This window comes from Orbicella franksi, chromosome 12, assembly GCF_964199315.1.
Source record: "Orbicella franksi chromosome 12, jaOrbFran1.1, whole genome shotgun sequence".
Classification (NCBI taxonomy): Eukaryota; Metazoa; Cnidaria; class Anthozoa; order Scleractinia; family Merulinidae; genus Orbicella; species Orbicella franksi.
This window is the reverse complement of record NC_138156.1, coordinates 3,275,001-3,301,354: the sequence shown is the minus strand read 5'-3', so window position 1 is coordinate 3,301,354 and position 26,354 is coordinate 3,275,001. Positions and strand designations below refer to the sequence as shown.

Genomic DNA, 26,354 nt, shown 5'->3' with positions numbered 1-26,354 from the left:
GCATGTTTTGGTGACGTCATCAATTATGACGTCATAATCTGACATTTTGTCACAACTTCCAAATTAAAATAAACTGGAGAACAAAGAAAGCTCATCTGCCAAACTTGGTTTAGAAATATATAAACCAAGCAAATATAGCCTTCATGAAACATTAGGGGGGTGGTTTGGCCCCTACGTGAATCGACCAAGGGTGGACGGCATGCGTCGTGAAACCGGGTCGACTGACTTTCGATCGACACCGAACTTCGACATTGCGTCTGAGGCCCGGTTCATACGTCGCATTTCTGCCGTGTCGAATTCAATGCAACGAATTAAATTCGACAGAAATTCGGCGTCTGAATCGGCTGCCGCATTTCTGCCGCACGTTCGACTGGGCTTGTCGCACTATCCGGCAGAGATGCGACACCGATTCAAACGTCGAATTTCTGCCGTGTCGAATCTAATTCATACATTATGTTTATGTATTGAGCATGCGTAAATTTGGTCCCGCCAAAGAGAAAGAAGAAACTTGGCCATTCTCGTCCCAATGCAACCTGAAGATATTACAAAACGAACTGCTGCATTGTCAGCCTTCTCCTTCTCTTTCCATTGGCGGACAATTTTTCCCAAAATTTAAGTCCTTCGTTCCTCAGTATCTCCGTCCGCCATATTGAATACTCTACGTTTAAAACATTTTCCGCTGACCGACATACCCGACAGTATTAATTCTGAATTAAACTCGACACAAGTGCGGCGTATGAATCGACAGTCGCATTTCTGCCGCACTTAATTGAATTGAATTCGACACGGCAGAAATGCCTGACTGGTGTAAACGATATAATTTAAGTCGTCGATTATATCTCGTAGGAATCAACAAAATTGACAGTACATAGACCGAAGATGGTATCGAATTTTCATTCCTTTATTTAAGAACCCTTGAAGAGTTTTCAGTAAATTTACATCGGGTTAGTGATTTCAGATTGATTATAGAGAGCTCAAGTACAGACGTTTCTGAACCACGAACGTCAAAGAGAAGTCTATGTCCTTGCATGGGCGTATTTTCACCCACCCCACCCCCACTACCAATGATTAATTCCCCCCCTAAAGCGGAGAAAATTCGACGGTTTTCGTCCTTCTCTCGAAAATGCCTGTGCTTAAGCTGTTTAATATCTACTAGTATAGTTCGTTTTGAGCTAAATTAAAATTTAAAAGAAAGGCAACAGCATGGTGATAATTTATGATGTGGCCTCTCCACTCCTGTTTTCAACACATTCTCCATCTTCACACATCAGCCTGTTTCCCTCGCAGGGGCAGTCAGAGTCCGATGAACATGAGCTCTTAAATATGCGGAAACACTGAAAAAGATTAAAAAAAAACATGTAAAATAGTAATAATAACAAAATGCCCCATTTATAGGTTAAGAAATGTTATGGCTGGAATAAACTGGTAAAATTTTTTAATGTTGCTAAAAATAGGTGGTGCATGTGACCTTGACGAAAGTTTTACGACAAGTGAAGACTCCTGACCGACCAGTCACGTGATCAGATTGTGTGCCCCGTATAGCAGCTCTTGTCCCTGGAATTGAAAGTCTCAAAATCTCGAAGAAACAGTGATTTGTTTTTCTCAAGTGGTAGTTCTAGATCTGATCCTAATGGCATCAACCATTTTCATTTTGCACGTAAATTAAATAGAGGATATTACACGGTGGCTCGAAGATATGAATTTTATGTTCTCGTGGCAAGAACAATATCTCACTCGTTCGCTTCGCTCACTCGTGAGATATTGTTCTTGCCACGAGAACATAAAATTCATATCTTCGAGCCACCGTGTAATGTTCTTTTTATTATATGGAGAAACCAATTCAACAAAAGCAAAAGGCGGGAATCGTGACTTCATTGAACGATACGACACTCACAAAGGTGACATACGGAAAATACGCCACTCGGGTCCCGGATGAAGTGGCGTATGGAATCTACGAGTGGTTTAGTTCCCAGTAAAACACTCTTCTCGATATAATAAAAGATATTATGAAATAGAGCTTACCGGTTTTCGTCGTATAATTTCATCCCAAAATGAGATATTTCTGCATTGATTCTGGTAATTGCAAATGAGATTTTCATTCTCAGGGCTTTGGCAGTCATAGTCTTCTTCGCATTCTCTTTCAGATCTCTGGAAAGAGACACCAATAAAATATAAGAGAATGTATTTTTTACTCTCCATTACTTAGCAGTGTAAGAGCACAATTAGCTATGCAAATTTATGTGCCTTAATTCGCTAACAGAGTGTTCAATTCGGTCACAAGATGGCCAGCCTGATCTAAAACACTACTGAACCTTAAAACTGAGGAAAAACTATTACAATCTATTTTTAACCCTCTCTTAAAATTGAACAGAGAACCTTGCGCGGTTTATGAGCCCCCTGGGAGCCAGCGGCAGATATATTTTGCAGGTTGCAGGTTGCAGGTTGAAATTTAATTATAACTTCCCGCCAGGCGACCCTGCGAACAACGTTTATTCATGCCGCTGAACAAAAGAAACGAGGACTCCGAGAAAGAGAATGGTGCATTCCACAGAGAGTTATACGAGTTTATCGCGAACACTGAAAAAGAGAGCCTGTTGCAGGCTTTTGGCTCTTAAAACAAAGGAAATACGGTAAGCTTAGCAATCATATTGCGAATGAAAACACTGGTTTTCATTTTTTTCGATAGTTCTGGCGTACTCCACTACCATCTTAAATTAAAACCAGGAAAAAGATCACTTATGATAGCCATAACACTTACGGTTTCATCCAGAAACCTGGCCGTTGTAATAGTTAAACATACTAAAGCTGTCAATAACACCAAAGTCTTCATCATCTTGTCTGACTTGAGAGTTCCTGAAAGAAAGATGTCGGACGTTAGTGTGAGTCAGGTGACTACGCCGTTACTTCCGGCTAGCAAGGTAGAAATAGGACTCTGATCTATGCTTATGATCTGTAGATACAGTGGATCCGCAAAACGTTATGTGAAATCATATTATAAGACCGGTTTTCTTAGGGGAAAGTGCCTCGCAGTCAGTAGCTAATACTTAAATTATGTCAGTTCATTTTCACTATAACGGAGGTGCTTGATTCTCAGTCAATCTGAATCGAGAAGAGCTGTCAATCAATTATGAGTACATTGACAGCCGACTGAAATTTGATTGGATCGAGCGACATAGGCAGGTGACGGACAGAGTCTTTCGAAAAACAAATATTCGGTTTTATAATATGGCAAACTGGCTCACGATGAAACGTAAAACTACGAGCTAAACTACGGACCCCTGAAATGATCCACTTATGAATCAGTTTTGGCAAATTGCTTTTTTTCCCTCTCCGTGTCTGGCGGAAAATTATTTCTGGTTAAAATTTCGGTGGCCTACATAAAAAGGAAAATTTCATTTTGACATTGGCGACGGGCGTATTAGCCAAGAATGGGCGCGTTAGTTTACCACCGGAGTTTTTAAAAAGCTATTATAATATCTGCTTGTTGAACTAGCTTGTTCGTTCTATATTGTATTCAGAACAAATTGGTCCTCTTCCTTTTTTTCCTTTCCTTTTTTGTAAGTTAACAGTTCAATAGCGTCTATGTCTAAGTCGCGAATAGCAGACAAAAACTCAAACACCAATTTGGACGCCTGCCATTATCTAGTCCGATGTTGTGATTTTTTGTTTTACATCTGTGTTATTCAAAACGGAAAAAGCGATAGAACCATAAGGGAGACCTCCTGTACAAACATTAATGTTAGTCTAAATCTAGCAGTCTGTATTTATAAAACAGTCACAGCAGGAGGCTGATTTCTGTGACTGTCTCCTTTTTTTCAGGAGAATGGAGATTCGCGATAAACTGTTAACATACGTCATGATTTTCACACAGGAACTGTACAAAAAACACATGAATTTTGTCTTATGCCATAAGGGTGCAGAATAGTTTACACCCTGATTCTACAATACCAAGGGAAAAGTAGAATGTCTCGCGGCTATTTTGTGGCACAAATTTTTCGCTTTTATGTACGTCGTCTTTTAAGTTACGTAGAATTGTTGACTTCAAATCTCACAGACACGCACTCTACACTACCACACCGATAATTTAAGATTACATCTGCCCCACCCTCGAATGAAAAGGAAATTTATGGCATTGCAATCATGTCAGATCTAATGGATTACCTTCGTACCTTCGTCTCAAATAGTCTCGTCAAAGTCTTATGATAAAGCTTTGCCGGCCCTGATTTCAATCAGCTGAATCGTTCACAAAGACTAAGAGGTGGATATTATAGCCCCGCTAACCGAAAGCTTGCAATGATTTTAATTAAACTAATTGATTTGCAGCGAAATATTTCCACTTTGATAAACAAACTTTAGGACAAAAAAAGAACGATTGCTTGAGAGTTAAAAGGGTTCTGTGCAGCTGTGAGGCGAAATGGCATGTTAATGATTTTGGCACTGGACAAAATTACGTTCATTTTCATATATGGTTGCATTTCACTCCTGTGCGATCCTAAAATTGTGGGGGTTTTTTTAAAGAAAAGGCCAGACGTGCCAACGAAGAAGCAATTTATTAAGTGACAAACTTATTTTAAACTGAAAATTCTAGTTGTATTTCAGTCGTGTAGTTTTCCCCGCAAAGAAGTAATAAAAAAGTTGCCGCAATCTTCATTTCAAACCAACAGGAAATTAAAATTTTTTAAGCAACTATGGTTAGTTAATTTGTGTTGCCGTAAGGCTTTTGGTAAATGAAAATTGAAGGAGGTGTTGCTTTCTAAAAGTGGCGCCAGCTATTGTAATGCATTTTGCATTTCTCACGAACAAAGAGTATGCAAAAAACGCAGCTGAAATAGGTCTACAAATCATGCGAACATCTATTTCGGTTGCCGTCTACGAGCAAGTGTTAGCAAGTTAACTATATGTTAGTATCTTGAAGAAGAATATTGTCAAAGTATTCTTATAGCAGTGTATTTTCGAACGGTGCTAGATAATCTACGGCTAGCTATAAGAGCAAAATTTTTGTTGCGATTACATTTGCGTGAACAAAACTGTAGTAATTAAAGTCGGTACAGTTTATTACAATGAGCGACAGGAAAACTAATCAGGAAGCGCCTCGTTAGTTAAACGAATACTACAAGAATAAAGAACTCTATTCAATTTTAAAACCTCTCTTTATAAATCAATAACTTACTGGGAATCAGAATCAAGAGGAGGATATAGTAAAGACGCTGAAATCAGAGTGAGCTAGTAACTGTTAATGTCTTTGAAATGATACAGCTTTTTTGTAAACCCACTTGGTGTTGTTCTTCTCAAGCTTAATATAATGAAGCGAACAAGTTCGGCCATTTTACTTTGTTTTCCTGCTTTTTGGGAGAAAAAAAAACTGCCTGTTTTGCACTGTTTAAAAGATCACCACCACACTATTTCGTAATGGGCTGTTGTTCGCAGATTGAAAATGATAATTTAAAATCTTGATTTCTAGTTTAAAACAACTGCAAGTTCAGTCTTACCCTTTTTAGAAATTAAAATTGTAGCATTAATCTCTTTTGGATAAGAAACAGAATAAACGTAGTTGAGACCTTTAGGCAATAACAGGGGCATAAGGCCAAGCCGATTTGTCTTACCTTAGCTTGATTAAGGGCTTTAGTTGAATCGTCCGTCGTTTTCCGCTGTAACTGGCTTTGTTTCGATTCCGTGGAGTTTTAAAACAGGATTACGTGCTTGTTTACGTAAATTAAGATAAAGGCCCCCACACTATGTCTTAAATAATAACATGTTTGTAGCGTTTTACGTCAATACCAAGTTACCATTCTTTTCCCACCTATGGGAAACTGTTATAGAAAAGTAGAAAATTAGGCGAATTTGGGAGTTTAACAAACGATCCGTTTATCTAAATACCTCGAAAGAGAACGAGCCGTGCTAATATTCCGTCGAGAAGTTTCAGTGCAGTTTTTTGACAAACGAATTTATCAATCTCAATTTTACCGTTCTGTTTATAATTAGAGATTACACAGCCAAATCTGTCGATATTGGGCTCGACGTAGAAAAGCATACACTAGTGATTCATCTTATTTCAGAAATTGAGAATCTTTTATCTGATAAGTTATACAATATTTTTATTCACTCTTCGTTATTTTATTTTGGCTCGTTTTACGATTGGCATCAAAGAGCAAGTTCCCTTTCCGCCTGCCAAATTTGAATATAAATCTTAAATACAGGCACGAACCCAAACAGCTTTACAAACATTTTTTGTTTTGTTGCAAAATTGTCAGAGTTTTTATTTTAAATACATCAGATTTTCTTTTGTAAAACGTCAAAAGTTGTCAAACTTTATACGATTCGCCGCTTCAAAGTTTGCTTGTACACTGATATGACACTAGGGTTTATTTATTATTTGATATCCAGAATTTTATTTCGTTGATGTCAAGAGTTTCTATTCCTTCTTCAGGCCGTGATTGGCGTTAAAGATGGCAGCAGCCTTGTAACTAAAGCCAGGAACTTTTATATTACGAAGTAATTGTGCTTTGAAAAAAAAATATGTCATTGGTCACATTAAAAATCTGCTCCTTGAGTAAATATCTTTCTCACTAAAACCAACTTTTAGCACAGTTTGCTTTAATTTTAATCAAACACGCCTAGAGCCCTGATCTAAAACACTTTCCCAAAAACTCCTTTATTTTAATATGGATCAATTTAAATGCGCAAAGCTTTGAAATAGTTTTAAAATTTTAACTTGGAATCTTGTTTGACAGCTCAAAATATCAAGGTAATAAATTAATTTGATCACAAATCGATTCAAGGAGAATTTTTACATATGTGAAACACAAAGAACAGACCTTTTCGAGCATCGTTTACAGAGCAATTTACAAAAAAGAAAGCCTTGCGTCATATTGATAAGGCAACAACTGATGCAACATTTTAAATCGTCACTTATTGAATGCTAGAACTTTTACACTTAACTTTCTTAACCTTAATTTTTTTTAGCCATTAATAAAGCATACACCGCACCGTTTGACCAATCGATTTTGAGGTTTTTTTATACTTTTTTTCAAACAAACCTTTACATTGACAATGGCTTCCGTTGCCTTAAGAAACCAAACTCAGTTGTGAGAACGAGACATCATTCGTCTATTTAATTCACTGATTTCGCAAAAAATTAAACTTTCATTTACATTCTTTAATGCTTTTTTAGCCTACTGGTTTTTAATCGCTTTGTTGTCGTTTCTAGACGTAATACTTTTTATTTTATTTTTATTTTGTCACACTGAAGAAACTTCGAGAATGATTGCTTATAAAGTCGCAATTAGCGACGATTCTAAGGGCACAAAGAAATCGCCCGTGCACATATTTTCTGCTGTTATGACTTGTCTCATCAATGCTTTTTTATCGTGCCATCTTGTGTTTATAGAGACTTTAAAAAAAAACTTAAGTTTGCTAAACTAATTAATCCGTTTCAAAGGAACTTACCATATCCACATTAAACGACACCTAAATAGAAGCAAAACTGTAAACTTCTAACGTCAATGCACGCACAAGGAAAATATGTTTCTTTTTAACTTCCATTTTGACTGTAAACTGATCACATATATAAATAGATAAGGCAACGGGCCTTTTATGTGTTTCGTCAGCACTTCCATTAATGCACAGTTGAGTAATCATGGTTTTTATTTCCTGGAGGGAAGTTGAATATTGATGGTTATTTACCGAACTCCAAGCAACTATGGCCAAAAAAGACTATGAGTAATGGTCTTAAATAAGACTTCCGTGCAGGCCCTCTGAAGCGACAAAACTGCGGACCGATGGCAAGTATAAGTTCATCGGTAGTTTAACTGCCTGAAAATGGTCATCAAAAATAGCAATTAGGACCATTTCAGGCATTGAGAACGCGCCAATACAAAATCAAGTATCTGACACAGTGCAGTTTTTGCAGTGGTCACCTTGACTGTTACCCTTTTGAACCGGACGTTGAGAGCATTTTGTAATCATTAAAATCTAGATGTTTTGCTTATGCTGATGCTTATACTCTTAAAAAAAGTCAAAACAACCTAATATTGGTAAGGATTATGGCCTGAGGTAACTTGATAAACGGATGATTCTGTATGTGCATGGGCGTCAGTCGTCTTCTTCCTTTTTTCTCAAAATTTTTCTGCCGAAGGCTTTCGTTTTTAATTCGTGGATCTCTACAAAGTTTGATTGACACCCGTATTCTGTTTAATCAGAAAATTTTTTTGTTATTGAAGAAACAGCACCAGCTATTTCATTGAATTAACGAAAGAAAGACATAAATTAATTGTAAACTTTACATCTTCCTTTCTAGGCTTAAGCTGGAATGCCCTAAAGTGAAAGTAGCTTTTGACTTATATTAAATACCATTTTGTCTTTTTAGACGTAACGAAATCATTCACCATTGAATAATTCACTGAGATGCGCCAATGGCCGTGGCCTTTATCGCTTAAAGCCTCAAAACAACTCTAAAACATAAAACTCAAATAGCGTTCACAAATGTTAGGCCGAGAATACTGACTAGTTTGTGTTGTTTCCACTGTTTGTCGGCCATTGTAAAACTGGTACAGGGATGGTGCAAAATATGTTACATGTGTACGGCAAATCCGATCATGCATAATTCCCTTAAAATAACCCGAAATATAATCTCTACTAAAACTGAAGGCACCTTGCCAAACATTTCACTGGTGAAATCTAACACCGACTTGAAGGAAACGTTTCACCTTTCCAGTGTGACAAAAACTGTTAAAGTTCATAATTTTCGCTAAAAATGTCTGGGGTAAAACCCATTTGTCAATGGGTGTTTCAAAACCAGGGCGAGTGTTCCAAGCCCGGTTTGACGAGGGGCTTTTGGCTCACGTTGACTCACGCAGAAACCAGGCCGTAAGATTTACGTTATCATGAGCAGGAGAAGTCATCCCCGTTTTCAATAATAAATCTACGTGCCTCGTACTAGTGTTCCCAAAGCCGTTCTAGTTTTCCCAAACACTCCACTCGTGTTTCTATAATTCCGTATAAACATGGAAATGTTTTTTTTATTCTTTTAATTTCTTAAAAAAGAAATCGCTTAATTATTACAAAAACACCTTGTAATTTACAACAGGAAAGCGCGGGAATTCTTGTCTAGTACCAGCTTCCTCTATTTGATTGGAATTGCACTGGAAATGGGGACTGACGACTAGAAACCATGTTTCCTTTAAAAAACGCGAAATTGATGTATTCAGAAGTCTTGATATCTTGGTCCTGATTGGTTAAAAACGTTCTTCAAGTTTAACCAATGACAGTGCAAATTAAAGAAACACAATAATACTCTGGGAAGATAATAGAAAAAAAACCTTAAATTATTAGGAACTGTAAGGAGATACCAGAAACAGTAAAAGAAACACGTTTTTTTGTTCGTTTTTACTTTTTGTCATTTCTGCATTTTTTAATTCTGGTTTTACGTTACACATCGAACGCTGAACAATTTAGCCCTCAAACCCTGTGCGCACGGTTATTCTCATTTTGTTCCTTGTTGAAGATAGCAATCAGTGTTTAATATCATGTTTCATTTAGGATTCGCACATGCCATGTAGCATACTCGCGTACACTCCAACACAACACTACTGATGTGGTAAGGAGGATCTAATCGTATATTGTAACTAAAATAATTACGATGGCGAACGAATCAGAGGTAACCACGTAGAGTAAACCACGCCACTATTAAGTGCTTTTGTTCTCATTGGAAGAGAAAAAAATAGAAACAGATCGTTGTGTTTTAGCTATCTAGATTATCTAGATTACACAGGCAGCCAGAAGACAGAAGCTGAAACAACTGATAGTTGTACCAGGCCGTGTTTGTGCATGATACAATTGAAAGTTGGTCTACTTCCAAAAAGGCCTCGCTTTTTTCACGTAAAACACTTTATGGGCGGACACCGGGTGCGCCCAACATTGCTTGCAGCATGTTCCACTTATATCCGAGCCTTGATCCTTTTATTGATGTCTTGACATATCAAATATCTCTTGCATCCGGCCGTTTTGTGGCCTACCTGCTGTAAGAAAATCGGCTCATCTCTAAACTCGTCATTTGATTTACGAAAGAAATCAAGCCAATGTACGACCCATGCGATACCTCGACACACCCGCTCAAAGCCGACAATATTTCGACAAAAACTAATTTGTACTCTTTGCACCAGAAATGACAAGGCACTTCAATCAACTTTGGCGACCTTTGATGTCAGCTACAAAGAGTAGTTTGACACGTTTCTCAATGATGTATCAGAGATAGTGAAAGGTTTGCAAAGACCTTATTTGCTCCTTTGTCTGATAGATTACAAACTTTTGGGCGGACGTGTCGCTGACCGTCAAAAAGTGAAGAACAGAAAAACATGTTTTAACTCCTTTAATTACGCGCCGTTTGGGTTGTTCTTCTATATAATTTTAGCACAGCATTCAGTACTTTCTGTTCTATTCTCTGTGCTATGTTAAGGGCGGCGTTATTTTCTGTACGTTTGATAATGCTACCGAAATATTCTGTTGTGAAATCAGTTCTTGCTTATACTTACGTTTTTAGTATGTTAGAGGTCCTTTGATGTGATCATTATCTCGTAGGCAGTTTGCTGTGTAGGCTTTTTGTTTGCCTACAGCTGACATTTTTTATACATTTGAATCAATTTTATGTCTATACGAGAAGATTGCGTCTTGACATTTCTTTTCAAACCTTTTTGCTGATGGCTTTTACTTCAAAGTTATCAGGATCATATGATTTTTTTTAAAGTTTTTTCTTTTTTGTTGAGTTAATCGTCTTAAGCTTCTCAAGCTTGTAATGATTGGTGGTCTTTATAATACAAATTCTCCTTTATATGACTAATTCACAAAACTGGCCGCGGAAGAGCAAAAAAGATATTAAGAATTTTGTTAAAAAAAAACTAGTCAAAAACTCACCTTTTTATGAATTCAATGCGTTTACAACACGGAAAATTCAGACTCACACCTGAAAGATCTGCGAATGAAGACAAAACATCAGCGATTATATGTCACAGTTTATAGCCTTGCTGGGTATGACAGTTTGGCTATTATTTCCCTACATGGAAGTGTGTCCGGCACTCATTACCGAAACAGCTGCAATACCAGGTTAAATTACAGCCGTCAACAGGATGCAGCCAGAAACTTCTCAACCTCTGCCTTTTTGAGGCGATGTTTAGTTTTTTTTTCCCCTTCACAATTTAATCATACGTACACTAATGATTGATTAAGAAATTGCAAGACTCCTTTCTACAACATGAATAACATAAGTTTGTCATTGTAAAAGACAAACAAAGTTATTAATATTCATTCGTTTTCAGTAACTCTATACCTTTTCATATCTTTTTTAAATTCGATACTTTGGCAATTCTGTTTGTCAGCAGAAAAAAGGCAAACTCGCCAAATTTTGAGATTGACTTTTTTTTAACTCTGCCACTTTTTAAAAATGAAAACGCCATGGACGTTCGCTTCCGTCAGTCATCAAGATTGATATAGGAAATGTTCCCACCCGCTGACGTAAGCTGCAGGTCCATACGGTTTTTTGCGGACTTACTTGCATGTATTCAACCACGTTTTTTTTATACCCAAGCCAATCGTTTTTTACAATTCTCCAACGAGATCAGAGTCAAGAAAGACCGTATAGGAGAGTGGGAAAACCTTTTACCTCTTAAATAAATCTCGCTTCCAGTTGTAAAAGTGTACTATTGTTCAGTTTCTTGACACAAATTGTGCCAATAAATAAATTAAACACGAAAGACTAAGCAATGTGTGAAGATGCTTTGTGGTAAGCAATTAATCATAAAAACAATTCGACTTACCAACCTCATGATGGAAAATTTACCTCTCTGGCATAACGAACTGGTTTAACGTCTTCAATACATTCCTCTAAAAGGATGGTTTTTACTAAGGCATAAGGTAAGCAACATTCGCAGACACAGTATAGCGTTGCTAAGTAACGCCTTTTGTAAGGAAATTTTCCTAATAAACGCTGTTATTTATCAGCATGTTACTGCGCATGCGTATGTTGTCTTATGCCTGTGCGCGTACCCAAGTGAAAACTAGCCTCTACATTCCCATAATACAGTTCTTTCTTTGAGCAGAGTGAGGTCTATAAACTTGCCAGAAAAGACAGCAATATTTTCCAATAACGACCGAACATGTTGGTTCAATAAAGTGTATATTTTAAGGATCGTTTACAACACTTCTGATAAATTAAAGCGTCCCTGCGATTTTATTCTCGGTGAACGCCCAGACAAAACTTAAGAATTTATTGCCGTTTTTAAGGTTGTTTTCTTAAACTTAAATTCAAACTGGTTTATTTTTTGCAATGATTTGGTAAGTGATTCTTTAAACTTTATTCGTGAGCGGTCAATCTTAGCTCTCCGTATTGAAAAATTCAGGGAACCAATTAGAATTCTCCTTTTCATTCTGGACCAGTTCGCCATGCAATAAAACTTGATATCCTCAACAGACTCAAGTCTTTTTCATACACTGAAAACATCTTTCAAGTACTTCTATTGTATTTGGCTGAACTCCAACCTCAAGCCTTCTAAAAATACTCTTTGCCAATTACCTGCTTGCTAAAAAGGTTTTGCTTTAAAGGATTATCCTCGACTCGAAAGTTACTAAAAGCAAATTATAACTGCTCATTTAAACACCCCCCTGGAACGAATGACGTTGGGTTTAAGGAGTCTTCAAACAGAAAAACAACTTTTATCCACTGAGTTTATTTTCATTTGGAGCATTTGGCAGGTGCCCCACTAACTTTCAGGAAGTGTTTCGAGTTATTTTGACAAGAACGGAAAAGCTATCCCCCGTAAATTTGTAGTTACAAGGTTTTAGCATCCTGGGGTTAGATCAACAAATTCAAGTCGTTTAGACGTAAAGATAAAAGTAAGACTATTGTTCCGACTTCTAATCCCAGATGTTGGGGTGTAAGTAGGTTATCAAGCGTGGCAAACAATGTTAAAATCCGATGTTAAAAAGATTGATGTGGGTTCAATTTCTGGCAATTCAGTGCAAAATGTTCGGCGGTGTCAGGTTATTGCCGTCATAAAGTACGGGTTTAATTTTATAGCGTGACTGAGACTGAGAATAAGAAACCGGCAATAAACTAAGTATGAATAAAAAAGCAACCGACCGCAAACCAAGCATGAAAAAAAAGGAACTGACAACAAACTAAGTATGAAAGAAAAGCAACCAACCACAAACTAAGTATGAAAAAAAACGAATTGACAACAAACTAGTGATGAATGCCGAATATCCTGCGGGAAGTTCTGTTATTTTGTGTTGGTTAAACGAAGACCAACGCGAAGCATAGTTAAAATCAGTCAAACGAGCAAATGTCGTCATTTGAGGACAAAACAGTCAAGCCCGGGGCCGTCAAGATCTTGAATTTCACTCTATATTTGGCGTGGGCGACGCGACATGACAGCAAATGCAGCTTAGCCTGAAATACTCAAAAACTAAAATAACCACATAACAGACTGAACTCGTTGTCAATAAACCTCTGTCAACCACAGGTTTTTTCTAAAAAACCACCCTGTGAGGATTATGTAAATATCAGTATCTTATCTTTGCAGTTGCACCCAACCACACGTGAACTAAACCGGCATGGGCCTTTTTCATGTGGTACTCGTCGCGCCAGCTCCGACATCATATCACCTTCTTAAATGAACAACCGATCGAGGCATTTAGCGGAAAAATAAACTTCTTTGATTAAATAACTCACTAAATTGAAATCTGATGAACTGAACATTTATTTCACCAGGTGAAATTTGAAGCCTTTGCTTTTGGATATGTATACTCGGCTATCAAAATGCAAAATGAATTGCTCAAATGTTGCTGGTTTTCCGACAAATATTTTATATTACTTCTTGTAATGACATGGTTCGTTTTTGTGTCCTTAACAAGTACAAGGTTTGTGCCTTAATTGCTCAAAAGATTGACCACACCTCACGTCAAAAGTTAATTCAATTTATTGGCTAAACTGAAGGAGAACACTCGACTTAAAAACTCTATTCCTTCCGTACAGAAGGGCAAACTCCTTTAACATGAGAGATTTTCACAATGAACCTACCCGCGTAAGTTAATTATATATTTCAATTTAAATTTTGCAAGTCTTCTGTCTTTCCATCAAACTGAATTTTAAGTACCAAACTAGGTTTCTTGTCATTTTAAAACAGCTTAGTTTATGCTCGCAGATGATGATTTATACAGCGGTTAAAAACTCCGTGATGTTGCGCAGTGTTCATTTGCTCGTTATACAAAAAGAAATCGTAAACTAAGTCCCAGTGCGAAGAAAAAAGAAACAATAATAATTTTAACATTTTCATAATAATTCCTTACCTTCCGCTTTTTAGACTTCAAATTCTCTCTTTTTTTTTCTAGTAGTCTTTGCCAAGACAATCCACAGAATTTTTAGCCTTTTTGCACAACAACGGTCCTTCGACAACAACGCTATCAAAGAGTAAATATCTCTTCTACTTTGTTCACCACTCAAATGACTCGCTTACACGAAGCCGAATCATTTATAAACATACCCCCGCTCCAATCATTTGGCATTTGATCAACATTCATTGGGCTATAATAAATTGCTTTCAATTGTCCGCCGATAAAAAGATATCAAAACATTAACAGCAGATGGTGCTGATTATATTTCCTTTGAAAACAAATTTAAGGAAAGAAAGATAAAGAAGTTGAAATCAAAGGGGTATTTTTAACTGCGTGTGTACAGTCACATTATTGACGTAAAAGGGAAACAAGACTTTAATCTCTTAGAAATTGGTCAGCACCGTGTTTTAATAGTGACTTCCGTAGGGGTTATCCCCGTAATTACAAGGTGTAATGGAAAATTAAAAGGTTTTCAATGGTTATGAGCCTCTTCAGAAGAGCAGGATTACTGCTGGTTAAAAGGGTAGAAGGAGTTTTCATGACTGTGATGATAAAAGATCTATTGTCAGAGGATAAACTTGCCATCGCCGTGTGGGATGAGATAAAATGAACTAACCCCAGCAGTCTTTTAGGAGACTTATTAGACTTATTGGCTTATCTTCAATGACTCGGCGGTCAATAAAAGAAATATTAAAGTGACCACAATAGTGAAAGAAGTCGGCGATATGAATTAGAACTCACGCATTGTAGAAACTGACCAGTTATAAAAATGTCGACGAAAGATTGTATCCAGGCGAGAAAACTTCAAGCCTTTAAGCCTAATATTCTTCTCAGACCACATACTTATTTTCACTAAAGAAAGCAAATGAGGCTCGAAGAAGCATTAACAACACTAGGAAGACCTATTTAATTTATGAATGGTGTCAACTCGTCAGCGGTCAACTTGAAAAAAAAAAAATAAAGTAATACAAAGATGGAAAAATGACAGAAAAATTGACGTATTTTCCGTTTATTCACAGAGCTTTTCCTGATTCTCGTTTGCCTTACATTTTGCGAGACACTTTGTGTCACTATTCTTTAACCACAGACAGTGACATTCAGATTAGTTTTTCTTATGGTTAAAAAGAGAAGCAAAACGAGAAGAAAGGTATTCGTATTTTCGGCGGCCATTTTGTGTTCTCGTTCAACGCTACGTTTTCGACGACCCACTAGGTAGTGGAAATAGGTAGCGTTCTTTTTGTATATCAGCTACATTACAGGTAATGCCGAAATCGCTTCCTGAAAACTACAGATACAAGCCTGAGTAGTTATAAAAGGTAGGTCAGAAGCAATAAACTGAGAATCGACCAGGCTGGAACAATTGTCAACATTATTATTAATTCAGTGTTAATTGTTGCTATCAAGGACTGGTGTTTCGTGAGCTAATTGTTATTGCCTGTCGTGCCATGCGTCTAGTAACTGACTAAGAAGGAAGGAAATGTCAAGAAATCTTCTAAACTGCCCGCCGGTTAGCGATCTTCCCTTGTCCTGCCCACTGCTTTGCGAGGTCTCACGGAAACCGCTCGAGGACAAAAATAGACGAAGTTATCTATTTTGAGCAGTTATTCTCATCGGAAATTAAACGCTTAACATGTTAAAACACTCAAATGGAGGGGAATTTAAACCTTTAAATCAAAATCTAAGCGGAAGCTCAGCATTTCTTGAGCATTTCAGGGTGACTTGATTTGATGGTCAAGTGACCTTCAATCAGTATCGTGTCATATATAAGATCAGTGGCTCCCCTGGCCTCTGCTTATCCCGGGTTCTGTAGCATCAATAGGGTTGTCCCTAAAGTTCGCGCTACTCATTTACTGTCCAGGGTGAAGAGAGCGTTAGAGATGCATCTTGCGGCTCAAAAGAAGAACTTCGCACAACGAGCCAGCAATTTTGATCCTGTATTGAACACACTGATCCGTGATTATGTGACCGCGTCTCCCACAAAGAGAAGCGGGATTAACCCTTTGACGCCCAAGTGGCCATATACGGCCACTTAATGGTCGTGCTCTTTGTACCACTTGTGACGTCATCAATTTAAATGTCATCAGACATTCTTGATAAGCAGATAGTAGTGCTAGGCTAGGCCTTTCCGCGCAATGGTCAGGTTTAGATATCGACGACATTCCCACGTCGCAAATCGAAAAACAACGTTATCAGTTTTGGTGCAAAAACGGTGGTAAAATGGACCACTACGCCTATGAGTGATCAAGGTCCATTTCTAGGCTTCGCCCGTAATTAACATCCAACTTTTCACGGCAGCCAGAAAGAACATACAACGCAAAAGGTAGCCAGTGTAAAAGGGCCGAGAAAAACAGAAAGGAAAGGGGCAACAAACAAAATTGAGAACGGTTAATGGCAACAAAAAAAAATTTTGGCTTTTGCGCATGTCCGGAATTGAAATTTTGCTCAATTTCGTGCCTAATCCTCGAAAAATCTCTCCTTTTAGTAAAAAAAAGCTTTCTTAGCAAAACTTAGGCTTATTTAGCGTCATGGCAGCTAAAAAAACCTGACTAAACGGTTAAAAACGGTATTTTTGGCTAAAGTTTGGTACCCGACGGGTTAAAGCAGAGCTGGAGCTCGAGTTAAATGATAGTTGTAGCATGATCTGAGGACAGACGATGTGAACACTACAATACTGACTCAAACATACATAAATAGACTATAAATGGAAAAGTCATTTTTCGCTCAGACGGAATTTGACTGCGCCCTCGTGTTCTTACCAGGAATGTTGGCGACAAGCTGTCGTGACACTTCGGAGGTCTCGTGCGACTCTCTAATCGGACAATGAGATGCATTGGAAACTCTTCGGAGAGTTAAACGAGAATTTATCGAAATCTAATCCTGGTCCGACGTTTGTCACGTCAAAATGTGGAAACAAGTTAACCGAAAAATTGTTCAATGCTTACACTCTTCCAACCGCCCATGAGACAATTACAGAAGTTGGTGGCTCACTATATCACTAATTGCTCTTGAAACAAACGAGGCTGGCTACCATCGAATAAATTATTTATAATTAGCTGTTTTTAATTTTTATGAAAAATTACAAATAGCAAGTTTCCTTCCCGGCCTACAAGACACAAATTAAAATTTCGGTTCACACATGCTATGTCCGAGGTTCTGCTGACCTAAAAGACGCAAGAGCGCCATTAATCTAAGGCCTGAACTATACTCAAAATGAGAAGGAATTTATTTTAATAACAAATAAGCCCCTTGTATCTGCAGCTAGGGGCAAACTATGCTTGAAGTGTATTTTTGGCACAGTGTTTCTGAATATCACGGTTGAAACTACAATAATAAAAGACATGCAATGACGAACATAACACTGAAACTTCGTCGTTTTTGCAATAAAGGAAGGAATTCCCCTTCGTCACAAATTTATGATAGCTGAATCAATTACACATGCATGCAAAAACGACGTCAGATCGAACATCCTTCACATTAGTACAGAGTACTTATATTTACTGAAAACGTCGTCATCTGGACGAAAGAAATCAATTGCCAGGAACGAAAAAATTGTCAGCACAAAATGAGCCGGAGGAACAACAGCGAACGCGGAGATCCACCACATACCCACCGCTGAACCAGCGAACGTGACAGGTTGTAGCAGGAGAAGAACGAGGAATATGGTCGACCAGTCGCGATCGGTTTTCTTCTTCTGTCCTTGCGGTGTGTCCCAGATATCAAGCAACATTGGCGAAAGGAGTGTCGCCCAGACGGACAGAACAGCGCCCAAACCATAGATAACGGACAGAGTGATAAGCCAGTCTTCTCCAAGCACGATGTCTTTCCCCATGTTTGTTGAGCACAGTATTTAAACAAAATTGTCCACAATTATTTGTATCGTGAAAGCGGTGGACCTTGATGAGCTTGCTGTGGAACTTAATGCGCTTTCTCCAAACTTCAATCTGTTTTCCTGCTTTTTTTAAAGGGAAGATTAACCAAGTGAATGTCCGTGTTTTGGGGTTAAGATTTGAAACCTTTTACATTTGAGGAAGATCTAAACTTTTCGCATTAAATATTCATGCAGAGTGCTTGAAGAAACCAAGGCGACCGAGCTGAAGGCTGAATTTGAATTTCAAAACAGGATTAATAGACACCTGCTGCAAAGATAACAATGGATTAAACTTAATTCATTTAACAAGTGAAAACTTGTCAGCGATTCTTACATTCATTGGTCAGTGCGATAGAAAACAAACGGCTTTTTCTATATGTGAATTCTGAGCAAATAAAAACATTGAGTTCGTAAGGCAGCTATCGTTAACCCTATGATGAATTAACCACGATATCAAGGAGATCAAAACACTTATATCATAAGTAGTTTTTAAATAAATTTTGCGCAACAATGCCTGACAATTTACAGGAAGGAAATGGGGAGAACTACAGAAACAAGGGCAAAACTGGATGAAGGTACAACCTGAAACAACTTGGAGATCGTAGAGTAGACTCAATTTTGGAAGGTAGATTCAGATTTTTTTAGTGAAGTATAGCAAGTATCAGTAGAATTTGTGTTAAAAATGCTCTTTATTCCCGATTTAGAAAATCTCACTATAGTGTTCGAAACAAAAGACAACATTTCCCTGGAGTTGTTTTCATTAAAGGCAACCGGAATAGAAACGGAAAAGACACACAACCGTAAGCATTTTGCTTTTATAGAGAAACAGTTACTAGGTACGACCGACGAAAGTTAATTGTACTTGAGCTTACATATTGAAGAAAACAGACACGAAATTGCTCAGGAAACATTTACGAATATTTATTTGACTTCGACTATTTACAAATTAAAGAAATAATTCCATGTTTTCTTACGTTACGAGACTGATGTATTTCAAGTTTTCAGTATTACATGAAGGTAGAAGCGTGGTAAAACTTTTTTCCATACTCGCTCGAAGTCCAGCAGTTTATTTCTTTTGGCCTTCAAATGTTTGATCACTTCAGACTGCTCTCTGTTCCACAGTTCAGTTTAACCAAGGGTCAGTTTTCCCGGCTCACTGCATAGCACATGTTTCGGCTCCACATGTAAACCAGGCTTCGTCAGAAGAGCTGTAAAATGAACAGTCACAATTTAAGAATTAAAATCTTTGATAGACCTGCTAAAATGTCAGTACAGGCCACACGTTCTTTAGTGGGTTTTAAAATTGCTACATTAATATATCCTTAATTCATTTGTAAAGAGTTCCTGCCACCGAACTCATTCCAGTCCCAATCTTAACTACATTTAACAGTTAACGAAAAAAAACACAATTAAATAAGGGCATAATTTGTTCTTACCGCTCCACGAATATCTTGCGGCGCCCAGGGCTCTTCGTCTTCGATGTCCTCCTGTAAAAAAATTTACCAAAATACAAAGGACAATTAGCTGTAGCATTACCATGTCAATTAACCTATGGATAGAAAAAATAGCATGCAAAGCCGGGACAGTCCAAACAAAGATGTCAACTGCAGAGAGCAGTTACCTGCCACTCAGCGGTGCGTGAGGCCAAGCTCTCTTATGATTGGCTCACTTTGTAGTCGAACACTGATTGGTTAGAAATGTTTCACCTTGTAACCTTCAGCTTTCTCTGGTGTTAGTGTTCGCTTTTTCACAGACAGACCGATATGGAAGTTAAACCTCTTAAAATCAAAGGATACTGAGACAAAAGATTAAGACGACTGAAATACTAAGGGCATGTTCTGCCAGCGAGCGAGTACCTCTTCTAAACTAACTCCTCCGTTGGGTTCATCAGCCTCGTCTCCACTATCGTGTTCCACTTCTCCTCCGCTTACTCGTTCAACATTTTGTATTCCTTCCATTGCCTTGCTGTCTCCAGGATTCATGCTACAAACAACAACCAAACAAAGGACTTAAATAATGCCCGTTCAAGACGAAGCGCGTGTAACTTGACGACATAAACGTGTGTAACTTGGCTCTAGGCAGAATTTTTGGAATTAAATTTTAAAACTGACTTGTGGAAGTTCGTTGACCAGGATACAAAGAAAAGTAACGTTTCAGTCATTCTTACTAGCACGAAAAAGTTTCTTTATGGGCATAACTTCTTACAGTAAAATATTTCATATTTACAGGGCCCTTATGGAGACCAGTTTTCTAGCTGAATGAGCCACCCTGTAATTTGAATGTCGTCAAAAATCTTCCCCAAAATCCTTCATCTGCCCGACAAGTGAAGGACAGAATCCAGTAGCCACAGGCTATCACCCCAAATTTCTTCGCTCGCTGTTAGTTTGCATTTTGGAGATGTTTGAAAGTCTTAATGTCAAAGCCTAAAAACTCTTACAAAAAATACAGCCGATGTTTGCTGAATCATTCTGTGAATGTGACTTTGTTACCTCAGTGCCTGTGTGTAGTGATCCAGAGCTTCCTGGTAATCACTTGTCAGAGCTAAATAATCTCCCAATAGCTGGTGAAGCCGGGGGGTGCGGTCACGACTCATATGCTTTCGTAAACTGAAAAATAACATCAAAGCTTTTTGTATTTATGTATACACGGTTCAGAATTGCAACACCTGAGCGATAGTCAGCGGATACTTCAAATGCGCATGGCAGAAGCAAGCCTTTTCTTTCAGAGCACTTCCCAATACAGGCTTAAGACATGATGGCCAATGTGGAAGTTAAATACTGCGCCTTCCTCGCTTCGCCAAAAAAAAAAAAAAAGAAAAGAAAAGCGAAAGAATATGGTCTCGGCAGATATAGCTGTGGTTGAAGGTAAACTATTTTCTGGGATACTAGTTTGTCGACTTACAGAGCGATAGCTTTATCGTATTCCTGTTTCTTGCCCATGATTTCCGCCAACAGACAAACAGCATCAGTGTAAGTCTCGTCCTGGGCTAAGCTCTTCTCCAGCATACTGGTGGCCTGGGAAATAATAATAATCATTATCTTCGTAAGTACGAAGACCTTACGATTCTACTGTCCAATCAGAACTCGCACGACTCATGTGGAGGATTTCCGAAAGTTATCACTTTTTCTTAAGTAGTTGTCACTAGTTGTCACTAAGTTCAGGCACTAAAACAAGCTCAAATCTATTGCATTATAACAGAATTTTAGAATAGTAGTAGTCAAAAGTAAGGCAGCAATGAAATGACGAGATCTCAAGCTTTTGCTCTCGTTTCACAATTAGCCCTCGCGCGCTGTTGTCGATTTTAAACCTCCTAAGTCGACGAAATTTTCCTCCTGTTTAACAAACAGATGATGTCAACACCCTACAAGTACCTTTTCATTTTACACCCTATCACGAACGGGATGAGAGCTGAGTGAAATCCTTACCCCACTCTACATTTAACCTACCTTGTCGTAAGAAGACGGTTCGTGAGCCATAACTGAAGCACACAGCTAATTGAAGAGAAAAGCAAAGTAACGTCAAGTTTCGTTTAACCTGTTAGCATTTTTGATTCGCTAGCAATGGGAAAACCAGCAACTACAACAAGATAAACGTCTTACGGTTAAAGTCCTTGGATTCGCGCCTAACGTCTTATGGGCGTTCTTCGCGACTGTCAGAGCTTCTTTGTGACGTTTTGCCGACATGTAACACTCAACAAGACCTGAACAGTTAGACAAAATACCATAGCAAAGATAAATGGCTTGATTCGTGACAAATGTAGCTCGATATTACAAGATACAAACAATTCAGTCTCAAGTTCTTAACCGAGATGTTCTTGTTTTTTTTCCCTCACGGAATCCTCCTTCCCAAAAGATCTCAAGTCGAGTAAAATGAATTTCTCATAAATTTCTGCATAAGGTGCTTGTCAAGTTGTTACTGTATGAATGTAAAGTACCTTTCTGAGCTTCAAAGTTCCATGGAGCCAACTTAACTGCTTCACGAAAATGCAGCAGGGATTCTTGTTGCTTGTCTAAAGCTTGTAGCAAACTTGCTGCAATATGTAAACAGATAAATAGATCATTTACTTCATCAAGTCTACAGCCTTATTTCTTGAATAAGTGCATCCCTGGTAACTCTCGAATGCCGCTCTGCATTAATTTGGTTTCGATTTTCTGACTGATCGCCATAATTGGACGAGAAAGCTTATACAGCTTGCTTTGATCCAGTTAGAAGAAGACGCCCTCTCCTATAACAAGGCCCATGGTAGTGCGGTAGGGTGGTTCACGCTATCCACCGTAGAGATCACGATCCAGTGGATAGGTCTTAACAAAACACGTATCCATTACTTGAGCAACTACGACCAGGTGTAAAACCAAAACAATCAGCACGACTTTTCTCACGTTTACCAAGATCACGTTGTCCAACTACATTTGCAAGTTTTCCGCGCCTGCTATAGGTTACGGCGATTACCGGTGCTTTGCACCAGTTTGTGGGTAACGAGTTTTTTTCCAAAGTTGTGATTGGTTTATTGATCTGCAGTTCATTTGATGTGCTTCATGTTAGAACTTAACTAGATTTTAGTTTATCCATTGACGCACTGCATTTCACTTTGGACTACCAACCTTTTAATACAAGTGCTTGGACATTACGACTGTCAATAGTGTGGGCCTAAAAAGAAATACACAAAAAGTCAACATCTGCCTACGGGAGGCAGTAATATATGTTTTTGCTTTTGTTAAGCTGAAGTAACCAGAACACAACTGAGAGGATAGCATGGTTTTATGCGTCAAGCGTGATGTGTGCAAAATCTGTTGAGTGATACGTGAAAGTAGTTAAAAGAGAAATGTGATGAATTCGTAAATTCGTGAATAATTCTAATTGTTTAAAGCTTACACGAGGTGTAAATTTTGTTCAAATTCGCGTGCGTACAACAGCATCAGGGCCCCTCCCCTGTGCACCCTCAACTAGAAGTATCTATTCACATCTTACTGACCTTCTGAGCAAAATAAACAGCCCTGGGTTTTCGACTGGTCGCGTTACAAAAATGGCCCATGGCAATCCACGGCTCAGGCTTGAGCTGTGTGACTTGAATGAGGTCTTTGGCTAGTCTGTGAAAAAACAAATGGACACAGCTGAAGGCTTACAATCGGTAGATAATGAGAACATAAAGAGAGCGACTGACATTTAAGAACTTCGCTCATCATTAAGTTGCATGTCCATTATCCGTCGTTTCTCGCCATGGTATCTTGTTCCTGTCTCACTTACATTTCTTTTATCTCCAAAACAATGAGCAACATTAATCTATTTTTTTAATTTTCAACCTTGTCATTATGGCCACTTTTTTTGTCCCAGCGAAACGCCCATACATTTTCTCTTATGAGGGCCCACGTTCTGAAATCCCAATCTGGAAAATCCTTTATAATTTTACCCCGTTCATACGGCCACTCAAACCAGTTATGTTCATCTTTCCATTGATAATATTGCATGTACTAATTGAAGTTTCAATTTTTAAAATTATATCTGCATTCCAGGTGCTTGTTAGAACAGTTGTTTAGAAGTACAATTGTTATAAATTTATATATCTGTTAAGACGTCATCAGTCATGAAATTCGACTCCACCCCTTTGATACGACCACCCCGTTAATACGGCCAAATTTTCATGGCCCGTTGGTGACCGTATTAACGGGGCTCCACAGCACATGTGTGACTTCTATATCCATAGAAAAATTGCGTTTTGCGCTGCACGTTCACAGTTAGCATCACAGTGACGTATTTGCCCGGGGGGGGTACTTAGGGGATTTCTGGGTAAGGATGTGCCACTGGGACCCTGGAGCCCTTAGCCTAAACCAGAGCTAGTTCAGCTAAATTTTGCTACCCTATACTAGAGTAAACTCCCCAAATCCCCCCATTTATCGACACTGTGGAGACTTGTTTGCATAAATTTAAACTTACCGATTTGATTTTTTATATTTTTGAGTTGCAATTCCTGGTTTCCTCAGTCTAGATAAAATCTTCAACCAACTGGTCAGTTCCACAAAAAATGATACCTATTTCTAGACCCAAATGCTCCCTATCCTAGAGTAAACTGCTTGAAAACCATACCCTTCACAGCGGCGCATATCTATATAGCCCATATATGACAGTATCCCCCTGCCCCCCTGCCCCCCGGGCGTATTTGTCATGTACAGCCTAGATTGCTCAATTTTCAACCAGTCCACAGTGCACAGACAATCTACAGAACCTTTGTTCCTTCATATCTGTTAGTTTAACACAAGGTTCAATTAAAGCACTGCTCAAACACTAGACTCTAGTGTTGTTTTATCGTAGATCACTTACTTTTCTAACCCTTCATTATTACCACATCCACCCTGTGACAGCAAGAAGGCATATGTGTCCATACCCTGAAGAACACACGGGTCCAGAGAGTGAGCCTGCATGTAGGAATAAAGGGAGCCAGCAGTCACACAAGTGCATCCAAGAGTTCAAGACAAACAACAACAAACTGCCTGGGTCAGTCAAAATGTTAAGCATGGTTGGTGGTGGGGTGGGGGAGGGGAAGAGGTAACATGGGCAAGATGTCCCTTGTTTCATGGCCATAGAGGAAAACATAATTTCTCAATTCTGCAGGTTTTACTCAGATGACACTTTCTTGTATTCCTCCTTCTCCCCTTCGCCCTAGCATGCTGCAAACTACTCGTGAAGCACAGAACAGGCTCCACACTGGGGAAAAGGCAGAAAGTAATCCTATGTTTTGAATTACATCTACAGTGCTGTACCTCGTTTTAGACAATCACAACAACAGACTCCCTTTGCTCTTTTCCCAATTAGAGAGCTTTTAAACAGGTTTAGCCAAGTCAACATATTCTTGGGCTTGCACATACATGTAGTACACATACTCTTCAACATTTTCTTCAGGCATTTTTGGATTTTTGCTCTCAATCTTTCAGACTTTTGAGATACATGAAGACATGACTAACTGTAATAAGGCAGGGACCGCATTTTTCTGGGTATGTTCATGTGTGAATTACCCTTTGAAAGAAAGACTTAGCATTGTTGTAATCTCCACCATTGTAAAACATCTCTGCAGCATTGCACAGCAGTTCCACATTATCACGTAAACACTGCAAAAAAAAAAATGATAAACTGCATTACTATACAATCAATCAATCAATCAATCAAACTTAAAATTTAAAGAGGGTAGCACATGATAGTTTGTAAAACTAATGAACATATGGCCCTGAATAAAGAACAATTAATACAGTGAGTGAATTTCAAAATTCAGACAAGTACATGTAGAGAACAGTACATGTATTAACAAAAATTGTCAAATCTTATGATGTTTTGTGTAATATCTTGTCTACAGTACCACTCAGAACTAAACGATCATCGTATGCGCATTCTTAACGCACCCTCAACGCGTTAAAATGGCCTGCACATTTTTGCGAATGAGTAATGGACACATGTTTTTCCCAATGTGTACCTGTGTTTCCAAAGTCTTCAGTGCTTGAGCTCCCTCTAAGGAAAGAAACATTGTTTTCATTTACCAATTGAACTAAACAGCTCTTAAAATTAAGTATATGTATACACGTTTGTTCTCCACAAGGTTTTTTCTTAGAATGTTCTATGTGTAAATTCTTGTTACAGATTCAATTCACACTGTCAAATAGGCATGCATTCAGAATAGTGAAATTCATCAGCTACGTAGGGAAAATTGTAAGTTCTGATTTATCATGAAATTCTCAGAGCTAATGTTAATAAAAGCAAGTATAAAGTAATCAGAAAGCAGAATTCAAATTGACTTTGACCTGGGAGAGGATCACATGCACTCGTACTGATGCCCATAACAAATAGCACAGGAATTGTAGACATATTTCCTTCATGGCATTTCATTCACTTTTCCACTATCACGACAAAATGGATAATTCTATATGATCTAGGATTATATCCTAAATTAACAAAATATAGTGAATGGGCTCACTTGCATGCTTCCCTGAGGCTGCTAACACTTGTGCTTTTATCCATGATCCAATCCTGGTGAACAATCAACACAAAAACATGCTTTGAGTTACCATGTGTATATGAGTAATTTATATAATTTTAAAGTTAGTTTTGTGGTAAAATGTGC

At 38.3% G+C, this 26,354-nt stretch overlaps 2 protein-coding genes across 4 annotated transcripts in view; both read right to left on the bottom strand.

Moving 5' to 3' along the window:
• Positions 1-820: 820 nt before the first annotated feature.
• Positions 821-14,532, bottom strand: LOC145463423 (uncharacterized). Of its 3 annotated transcripts, XM_081447177.1 has the most exons (5): positions 14,338-14,532; positions 10,909-10,966; positions 2,759-2,853; positions 2,023-2,148; positions 821-1,334 (listed from the first exon to the last, which is right to left on the bottom strand). In XM_081447177.1, the coding sequence occupies exons 3-5, from the start codon at positions 2,831-2,833 to the stop codon at positions 1,215-1,217; spliced, it is 321 nt and encodes a 106-aa protein (XP_081303303.1). In that variant the 5' UTR covers positions 2,834-2,853; positions 10,909-10,966; positions 14,338-14,532; the 3' UTR covers positions 821-1,214. The 3 variants fall into 3 exon arrangements, with proteins under 3 accessions (XP_081303303.1, XP_081303304.1, XP_081303305.1); XM_081447178.1 differs by lacking the exon at positions 14,338-14,532 and having other exon boundaries at positions 10,909-11,075; XM_081447179.1 differs by lacking the exons at positions 10,909-10,966; positions 14,338-14,532 and adding an exon at positions 5,604-5,723.
• A 4,618-nt stretch (positions 14,533-19,150) lies between these two features.
• The window catches only part of LOC145462688 (anaphase-promoting complex subunit 7-like), a 13,130-nt gene continuing 5,926 nt past the window's right edge, over positions 19,151-26,354 (bottom strand). Inside the window, exons 8-21 of the mRNA XM_081446266.1 lie at positions 26,208-26,260; positions 25,710-25,744; positions 25,258-25,350; positions 24,566-24,660; positions 23,223-23,337; positions 22,852-22,897; positions 22,185-22,280; positions 21,850-21,950; positions 21,697-21,741; positions 21,152-21,264; positions 20,740-20,856; positions 20,107-20,233; positions 19,687-19,737; positions 19,151-19,458 (exon numbers count right to left, since the gene is read on the bottom strand). Of these exons, the coding sequence (XP_081302392.1) occupies positions 19,450-19,458; positions 19,687-19,737; positions 20,107-20,233; positions 20,740-20,856; positions 21,152-21,264; positions 21,697-21,741; positions 21,850-21,950; positions 22,185-22,280; positions 22,852-22,897; positions 23,223-23,337; positions 24,566-24,660; positions 25,258-25,350; positions 25,710-25,744; positions 26,208-26,260 (1,096 nt within the window). The 3' untranslated portion in view covers positions 19,151-19,449. The remainder of the gene's footprint in view (positions 19,459-19,686; positions 19,738-20,106; positions 20,234-20,739; positions 20,857-21,151; positions 21,265-21,696; positions 21,742-21,849; positions 21,951-22,184; positions 22,281-22,851; positions 22,898-23,222; positions 23,338-24,565; positions 24,661-25,257; positions 25,351-25,709; positions 25,745-26,207; positions 26,261-26,354) is intronic.

What these genes read in the sequence shown, in the direction of transcription:
- LOC145463423 (XM_081447177.1), bottom strand. Translation starts at nt 2,833, where the DNA reads ATGATGAAGACTTTGGTGTTATTGACAGCTTTAGTATGTTTAACTATT. An exon ending in CCAGGTTTCTGGATGAAACC is followed by an intron (nt 2,149 to 2,758) that starts GTAAGTGTTATG and finishes GTCTCTTTCCAG; the next exon opens with AGATCTGAAAGAGAATGCGA. An exon ending in AAATTATACGACGAAAACCG is followed by an intron (nt 1,335 to 2,022) that starts GTAAGCTCTATT and finishes AATCTTTTTCAG; the next exon opens with TGTTTCCGCATATTTAAGAG.